The 9,312-nt window shown below is 36.6% G+C and overlaps 1 protein-coding gene across 3 annotated transcripts in view; it reads left to right on the top strand.

Moving 5' to 3' along the window:
• Window positions 1-9,312, top strand: part of LOC107747274 (adhesion G protein-coupled receptor B3-like) — a 168,202-nt gene that overhangs the window by 127,885 nt on the left and 31,005 nt on the right. For all 3 annotated transcript variants that reach the window (XM_016561742.1, XM_016561741.1, XM_016561740.1), the window contains 3 exons: window positions 4,640-4,766; window positions 6,530-6,633; window positions 6,722-6,824. In XM_016561742.1, coding sequence (XP_016417228.1) covers window positions 4,640-4,766; window positions 6,530-6,633; window positions 6,722-6,824 — 334 coding nt within the window. The remainder of the gene's footprint in view (window positions 1-4,639; window positions 4,767-6,529; window positions 6,634-6,721; window positions 6,825-9,312) is intronic.

Raw genomic sequence — 9,312 nt, 5'->3', positions numbered from 1 at the left:
GCTGAAAGTTTGCTCACCCTTAGGCCATACAAATTGTAGATGAGTTTGTTTCTTCATGGGAGCAGATTTGGATAAATTTAGCATTACATCACATGTTCGCCAATGGATCCTCTGCAGTGAATGGGTGCCGTCAGAATGAGAGTTTAAACAGCTGATAAAAACATCACAATAATCGGTATAGAGTGCCTGGATTTGTTTCTTACAAACACATAGATTTTCACTTTACAAAATGTTAATTGATGGACTGGAGTCATGTGGATTATTGTTGTTTTTAGCAGCTGTTTGGACTCTCATTCTGACGGCACCCATTCACTGCATATGATCCACTGAGCAAGTGATGTAATGCTAAATTTCTCCAAATCTGTTTTGATGAAGAAACAAACTCATCTACATCTTGAATGGTCTAAGCATGAGTAAATTTACATTTTTGGTGAATTATTCCTATATAAATATATAACATTTCTAGTTTCTAGATCTCCTAGGCATGTTTATGAGAGAAGCTTGGATTCATAAACAAATTGAATCTTTTCAATGGATTATTTCAGTTCAGTCCCATTTACAGTATTGGTCTGAATTATTTGGTCATGAATCAGACTGATCTAATTCTTGATTTTGACTCAGTGAATCAATTATCCGGTTGCTATGGTCAATAGCTAACTGGAGAGGAAGATTATCAGTGTATAATGACTTAAATTTTGTTTTGTTCTTCACAGAAAGAAATAATATGACTTCCGAAAACTTGAAATATAGCACAATTTTTTAAGAACCATTTTTGCTTCTGCATCCTTTTGACACTTGAAAGCTTTAGTTCCCCTTTCATTGTAATGGAAAACAGGGCTGGCATAGTCTATTGTATTTATTTTTTGCATTTCAAGGAAGCAAGAAAGTCATACAAGTTTGGAAAAACATGAGGTTGGAGGACAAACTGAGGTTAAACTTTGTCTAGACTGGATTTCTTATTCATGTAGACTTGAATGCCAGTTGTTGATTGCCATTAACACTGTATTTGTGAGGAAAAACAATGAAGCTTGTTCATTTTGCAAGAAAGTAGTAGGTGCACAGAGGCACTGTTTTACAAAAAACAATTATGGTAATGAGTAACCGGAAAAGAAAATGGAGGAAAATGTGTTGTGAATACCTGAAGTCACCATTACAATCCTGTTTGCATGTAAGCTTTGTTCACTTAAATGGCTTACATTATCCTAAACATGGCTTCAGGATAGCATTTGTATATAATCAGATTCAAAGTATTTCTTCCCCATCCCAGCACAACTGATGAGCGGTTTCTCCGCAGCTATCAGGAAGGTGTGGTATATACCCCAGCACTGTGAAAATGATAAGTTACCTTGATTTAAAAGCAGAATCTTTCTCGCTAAGGCCAAATGTTGCTTAACTCTGCATTGGTCATGCAGATTCTCGCTTGAATACTTACAACTCTATCAATTTTTGCATGTATGAAAAAGCACAGGAGGGCCACACTTGGCATGAATCTCCATTTTTTTCCCTCATAAAATATTCAGAAGGGATAGAGGTGATGGTTGGAACAGCAAAGGTCTTGTATTGGTTTGCCATTACAGCTCTTTTACTAAGAGTAGCCTTATGTGCCTTTTTTCATATTCAAATCTACTTTTCTTATTCATTCATTCATTCATTCATTCCATAGGTAGCAGAATTCTTGGCCTTGACTTTCCAGCAAAAACATACAAAATACAGAATCACAGAATCTGAATAAATTTTGATGAACTTATGTGGCATTAACAGTCTGTATTGGTTTATGGGTAGCTTACTTGCAAGTGACAAGTACTCAATGTAACACTAATTTAAATCAGTATATTTTTTATAATTAGTATGACCATTTATGACCTTACATTAATTGAGAGAGTACATGGAATATTTGTTCTTTAAAAAATTAATTTGTCACATAACAGGGCCATTACATTTAAAATTAAGTAGTGATGTTTGAAAATGGATGTAGAAATGTGGAAAAATTGTTCTGTTTTTATGTATGCTAAAATTTAATTTAAAAAGTTTCATACATTTATGGATCATTTGTTTCATGCATTTATGGAATATTTACTGTACCTTCAAAAGAAGTGCCTTTTTTCTCTCTTTTTTTTTGTTCTATCTGTTCACATCTTGAAGAAAATTGAGATCAGGAGGAATTATTAAAAGTAACAACATGTTTAGTGCTATGCAACAGATTATTGCATGATTTCAATGTACAGTATATGCTATGAGGCTGTTTGTTGACAAATTTGTTTTATGCATTTTTATCAAATATAATTTTCTTGATGTTGGAATCAAGGACTAAAGATGTGTGGTTGATGAGCATTTTGTGCTATATTTTGTCAGGTGTACAGTGCTACTACTTTTTTTTTATACGACATTGAATTAGGTGTTTACGGTGAGTTGCATTATGAAAGTGCCTTTAAAGTATTATTGTTAGACTCAAGGCTTATGTATAAAATAAACAGTCCAAAAATAACTGCAAAGCAGACATGAATAGACCACTGATTGCAACGTTCCAGAAGTTCAAAGCACACAGCTTCCTATATTAAGTGCATTACTGCCAGTAACCTGGCATCCAAACAGTGCAATTGATATGAAATATAAAGGGTATATTGAATAATCTTAAGAGTAAGACAAATCCTCAAATGTCAGAATTGTACTCAAATCTGATTATAGTGTCATTCTGCTAGCCTAAATGTAGTGATTCAGTACCATGGACAGCGCCACATCTCGGCTATTAAAAATCATTAGTCTCTTCTCATACAATTGCCTAGAAACCGAGCCTATCTTGAGCCTAGCGTAATTCATACACCCACAGACTCCTCCACAGACTGTGTGTCTTTCAAATTCCTCCCAGACCGGAAAAGCTAAGTGGGTAACAAGAGAACAGATGCAACTAAACGGAAAAAAAAATTGCCTTCTCCCTGGTAGAAAATATATCAAACTTCCATAAATAATCCATGCAAACTGGAATTACCAAAGTAACGTTTTGTTTTGATAGTTTTGATAAGGTAATGTTGCTTCTTTAATGTCATACAGTCAATGATCAGATGAATTGACTGCATATTGAGTGCATCAAATCAAATTGTTTTGCTGACACAGTAACCCACAGCAATCTATTGCACAACGTCCTAATAAACACCTGGAGTCAGTCGCTATCGGCTTGCTGTCGATGCGGTTAGACCGGACAGGGCCGCACTCCGTCTTCCATGAGTGAATCAATCCAGCCTGATTTATGTTGTACACATATCTACGTAGAGCTAAATATGATCCAAAACCAAGAGTCATTTGCTATGCATGAAATGCTTTTGGATCATTACAGTTCATTAGTTAATGTACATTCAGGTACTTAGAAATGTCATGAAATTTTCATGTAAATCATGCATTTTCATATATGAATATATATGAAAGATATGCTATCATATTATGCATGCCACTCTCTTTAAATGAAAGTTATTATGCATGTTATCCATGCATATAAAAAAGTGTGAGGTTTAAAGCTTAATTAAACCTTGAAAAGAGAGCAATTGCTGCGGTTTAATTATGGAGATCCTCATAGCCTTCCTCAGGGAAAAGTTACTAAGGATGTCATGTCATACAGCCTTGGGAAAAGGGCTGTATTTGTTATGCATCTTTTGGAGGAACTATAATTCAGTGTTGCTTTTATAGGCTACTACAGTGATTGTATTCAACTGGTTAATCATAATACTTCATAGCTGTTGACTAACTGATTTTGTTATACCAGAGGTTCGATATGAATATTTTACACAAGATAAACAATGTTATCAAACATTAATCAGTTACGCTGAGTAAATACAAACCTGGATGATGTTTATCAGCTTATTTAATTATTTTTTGCCTTAAATCATTTATTATCCAGCTAAGTTAAGTAAGATCTATCAGCCTGATCTTTAGATGTAACCACTGCAATATCAGCCGAGATGTGTAAGGATTAATAAATAGGTGAGATGTCTATTCTATCATTTTGCTAGCCAGAGAAGGAGAAATTGGCTGCTACCATCCAGCCCGTTTTCACGGGGTGGTTAACGTTTAAGCTCCGTTTTTCCCTGCCGTTTATGTCTCGGGAAAAGCATATTGTGAAATCAAATGCTATAAAATTGGATAAACTTAAGATATTCGCGAATAAATGCCGAAATCAGGATGAACGAACACGAAACGGGGACTATTTCTGAGGCATCTCCCCCCCCTCCGCTGCTGTAGCGCGAAGCAGGAGGCAAGAGAGTATCAATCTGATGCCGTCCGCCGATTCTAGGCTGAATTTTTCCCTCAGGAAAGCGTCCAAAAGGCGCTTATTAGAAAAGCGAGTGGAAATACATATCGATAGAGAACGATAAGAGAAAGCTGAAGCAAAACGAGAGGAGAAGCGTCAAAGGAATCGCAGGTTTGTGGTGTGAGTGTATCTGTGAGTAGCGAGTCGTTCAGCACCACAGAGCCTCAGCGCTTCAGTCGCACTCAGTACGATCTGCACTAAAATGCGTTGCGTTTACTTTCTGTCGCTTAAGTAAGAAGTGAAGTGGATGAGATGAGAGCGCAGTGATGAGGATTTAGAGTGACGGATTCACAGAGAAAAGGCTTGTTAAAGCGATTTAATCTTGTCTGTGTTGTGTAGGAACGATTCTTGGGGCAGCTGGAGCTCTAAAGGATGCAGAACTGTGCTCACCGATGCATCCCACACCAAATGCTTATGTGATCGGGTATCTACCTTCGCCATTTTGGCTCAACAACCCAGAGAATTAGTAAGTATTGGAATTGTCTTCTGCGGGGGATCTCGAGAGATGCTGTATTGATTAAAATGTGGGTTGTAATCCAGATGGATGTTTAATAATTTACTTTAATTATGCCATGTTTGATTATGATAGAAATCTACCTGTGCAAAGCTTGTGTGTGTGTGTGTGTGAGAGAGAGAGAGAGAGAGAGAGCTCACAATCTCCTGTTTAAGTAATTGCCATTAAATATTTATTTAAATAAAAGTAAAAAGTAATACTGACCATCATAATCTCCATTTTACCTTTCCTATATGTTGCTCAAAGCATTTGTACATGCTCGCATTTGTATATGTTCACATTTGAGATGCAGGAGCATCAGCTCTGGCCTCTTCAATTTCAGTATTCAATTTGCTACTTACATTAATAAAATACTTCTTAGCGGTGAGATATTATGCAGATATACCAGGATTGTGCATAAAAATGATGGCTTTCATATTATGTAATAATGGCTTCCTCCTCTATTACAGTTCACTATCTTAGATTAATGTATAATATTAATCTTTCTTTTGCCTTTGCTATATATTGCTCGAAGCATTTATATATGCTTTGCCATCAGCCATCAGCTGTGGTCTCTTTACTAGTGGATTCAGTAGACAGCAAAACATGGCTGTTTTACCATACAGAGTAAGAGGCAGCCATTTTTTCTCTGCCCATGTGACCAGTCAGTGAATAAATGGCTCCCGTGTGAAAATGATGGTGTTGTCTGCATCTCAGTGATGCAGCAGGGGCAAAGTTTGATAACTCCTATCATTGCAATGCACGGCTGATATGTCACAATGACTTGTGACTCCTGGGAACTGGATTGAGGGGGGTTGTCAGATGGAATTCAGGGGGAAAAGTCATAAATAAATGGACTGGATGTGCATTGTGAGGGCTTAGTTGAGGCCTGTGCAACTAATACAAGCAACAATTTAAAATGATAGGTAGCCATATGTATTCTGATGAAATACGAATTCTAAATTGTGTTCAAAATGATGGTCAACATCCATTGATTCCCCCACAGTCATTTAAACTACAGAACAAGAGACATTATAAGCACTGGAACAGTCCAGTCATATAAAAAATGTATATGAAAAATTGTAACGCTCAGTATGTCCTCAAAAGTTAAAACTTAGTTGGACCCAATTACATTTTTGATAGACAAATGAAAGGCCCGCCCTACAGTTAAAATACCCAATCACCTTTTTCATAGAAGCATTGCCTCTTTGTTCACTCTTGAGTGTGCATTAATAATACCATTATTTTGCATGATGAATTTATGGCAGCATTGTTATCATATTTAATTTTTTAATTAGAATATAACATTAACATTCAGTTTTGGAGATTTCCATGTTTTCCAATTCAAGAAGCATGTCTGGAAATACCTGCCCGGGGCATTACAAAGATGATCTCTGAATAGTCTGACTTGCTTTAAAAGAGATTATGTATTTGAGTCAATTGTGCTTCGTGGCATTAAGCACCGACCTGTTGATAATAAGCACTGTGCATTTGAATGGAGGCTAAATACATTTTATTCATGTGAAGGGGAGATTGAATGGGGGGGAAATGAATTACAGACCCCCCCCCAAAAAAAGCTTGTCCTTTAATCCTCTAAATTTGGGCAGTATAAATGGCCTTGCTGCAATAAGCAAGCATCCTGTAATGTGCTTTATTACCAGGCACTGAAATGGGCTTTTATTAGTGGTACAAGGGTTTGAAAATCGCTCACTGAAGCTCTTGCGTGCCATTCACAGGCTATGGAGTACTCAGGGGTTCCATCTGTGACACTAATAGTAGGCTGTGGTCTTTCCTGCCTGGCCTTGATCACTCTGTCCGTGGTGTATGCTGTTCTATGGAGGTAAGTGCATGGAAGTACAAGAGATATTACAAATAATGCACTTTGCACTTTTGGAGGAATGCAGCTTTAATGAACAATTTGTTTTCAGGTACATCAGGTCGGAGAGATCAATCATTCTGATCAATTTCTGCCTTTCAATCATCTGCTCCAACATCCTGATCCTAGTTGGACAGACACAGACACATAATGCGGTAAATCTTTAAATTTTATCTCCAGTGTGTTTTACTCGAATAATGCCAGATTAGATTGAAATTTCGATATAGGCCACCAAGCATTAATGGATGTTGATTTGTATTTGAACAAAATGTCCACTCTGGATTCTTATATATTTATTTCTCGGCTTGCGTGTGGGCTGATTTTGCAAGCTTGTCTTGAATGCCAGACAGCTTCTCTGCACTAATATTATGTCGATCTAGACGTTTCAGGGTCTATAATGCAAATGAAACGCTGCTTTTACTTAGAACTGGTGGAGATCTCTCTGTCTGCTGTTTGTATATCATACCACCCCACCAAATTGTTTTAATCCCTCTATTTTGAGGCATTGTGACTCACTTAAATTCAAGCTGGCTGCCCTAATTTTCTCGCAAGTGACCTACCTACCTATCCAGATGTTCGAGTCTTTGTTTAGTGAGCTACATATTCTGTTATATGCTATATTGTTGTGTTTGTATGAACAAATTGCATTCTTTTCTTGTGGTAAGCAATTTATGTACTGTAAATATTTTTATATGGTTATATTTTCATACTCACATGCTGATTAGACACTGGTCCCCTACATTTGTGCAAAGAAACAGTTTAGGTTCATTTGGCAACTTCTGGCTAATGAATTGCTTGTTGTAGATCAATTTAAAATGAACCTAAATGAGCTTGATGATGCTTATTTTTAAAGGCATGGATGTATTTAGAAGATTTTTATTTGATCTAAAGAAGCGCAATTTCTTATATGATTGCAGTTGGATTGTATTCATTATTGTTCGTTTGAAATATGTCAGACAAAATAGTTTCTTCCGTGCATTCTCACCATTGTTTATCAGTATACTAGATTATATATGAGTCTTAAATTAGTACTCCACAAGCCACAGAAGTTATTTTTAGCGAATGAGTACATTGCTCTGTGTCCAATGCCAAGGAGAAATGATGATGATGCCTCTATGTTCTGAGCCGCTAAATACATTAGCCAGAATTCAGCTGGCCACATTCTGAATTATACAATGAAAATGCAAAATGGACAGACACAGGTCCGAGACACAAAATATTGTGTCTAAATAAACCACTAATAGAATAGATGTGACTGTGAACATTTTTTTTGCATGTAGTTCCTCAAACAAGAGACAAAACACCAAAAATGCACTTTTGAATTATTGACATGGTTACATGCGGCAGTTCCGTTGTTTTAACGTCAAAATCCCAACTATCCTAACCTCTTTCCAAGTAATCAGCTTCCTTAAAGAGTAAACAGTCTTTCATCATCAAACAGGTTTTTTGGTTGAGCGAAGATGCTGTTCAGTTAGGGAAGCAGGGATTGAGCATTGTCTGTTTGATACATTGCATTATTTGCAAGAGTTTAAATAAAATGTATCCTCAATATGTTGAGGATCAGTAGATATGCATCACAGTAAACTTGAAGCAAAAGTCCTTTAGTGTTCACAGTCCAAATGGTTCAGTTATATAACAGTCTCTCTGCAATATCCGGAGCCCACATGAATCTGAACATTTGGTGCCATTGTGAATGGAACATCTAAAGTTCAGGATCCAGGTAGGGTGAAAGCATTTTAAAGCTCTTTACATGTCTGCAATTAGTTTTAAAAAAGGACTAAATGGGCTCCCAGCTAAAATGCTGAAAATGATTTTTCCGGCTCACAGTGAGGAGATGGTGTATATAAGTCATTCAAGATGTAATTATAAGATGCAGATCCTGATCAGTGGATGCTAGAGTCAAATTTTCTCACATTCACCATTTCAAATTCGACATCAGAGATGATTGGATATGGGCAATTGCAGAACTTCGGAAGAACAAAGATTAATTATTCACTCTCACGCTTACAAACGACGCTCATTTGCCCTCGTTTGAGTAAACAAGATAAAAGAGGTTGATTTCTCACTGCTTACAAGCTTGTCAGGACTACTAGCACAGCTGGTAGTTTTTGGTTATCAGAGGAGGATTTACACAGAGTGGAACGTTATTCCTACGCTGCCCACACAGATAGGGCTTCTGAGTGAGTCAACGCCGTTGCGGGAATAGCACATTACTCAGTCACACAGTCAGACATTTCAGTACAGGCAGCACAAGGCATGAGCTTTTTCCAATTCTTATTCTAACGAGTGTTCTGGGATGGAAGGAAGTGAATTCCCAAGGTTAAATCAAATTAATTTCCTGTTACAGTAAATGGATCAAAAGATGACATTGACTGTAGCTCCGATTGACTGGCGTTCCTCTGACTGCACCTTGAGGGTGTATGGGTTATAAAAGCATGTATTTAGGACAAACATAAAGGCTTTAATTAAACTGTTTATTGGCTCTATAAAACATTTTAAAAGGCCAATGTTTTCTCTTTTTTATAGTAATGTTTCTGGAAATTATGCGAATTATTTATTATTTAATTAAAAAACATGATTAAATACTTCCATGGAACAAAAATAAGCATTGCTATTTAAAAAACAAAACAAAACAAGAAAGAA

This window comes from Sinocyclocheilus rhinocerous, unplaced genomic scaffold (genome assembly GCF_001515625.1).
Source record: "Sinocyclocheilus rhinocerous isolate Xijiao unplaced genomic scaffold, SAMN03320098_v1.1 scaffold1069, whole genome shotgun sequence".
NCBI classification, from domain to species: Eukaryota; Metazoa; Chordata; class Actinopteri; order Cypriniformes; family Cyprinidae; genus Sinocyclocheilus; species Sinocyclocheilus rhinocerous.
This window is presented reverse-complemented; position numbering and strand designations above follow the sequence as displayed.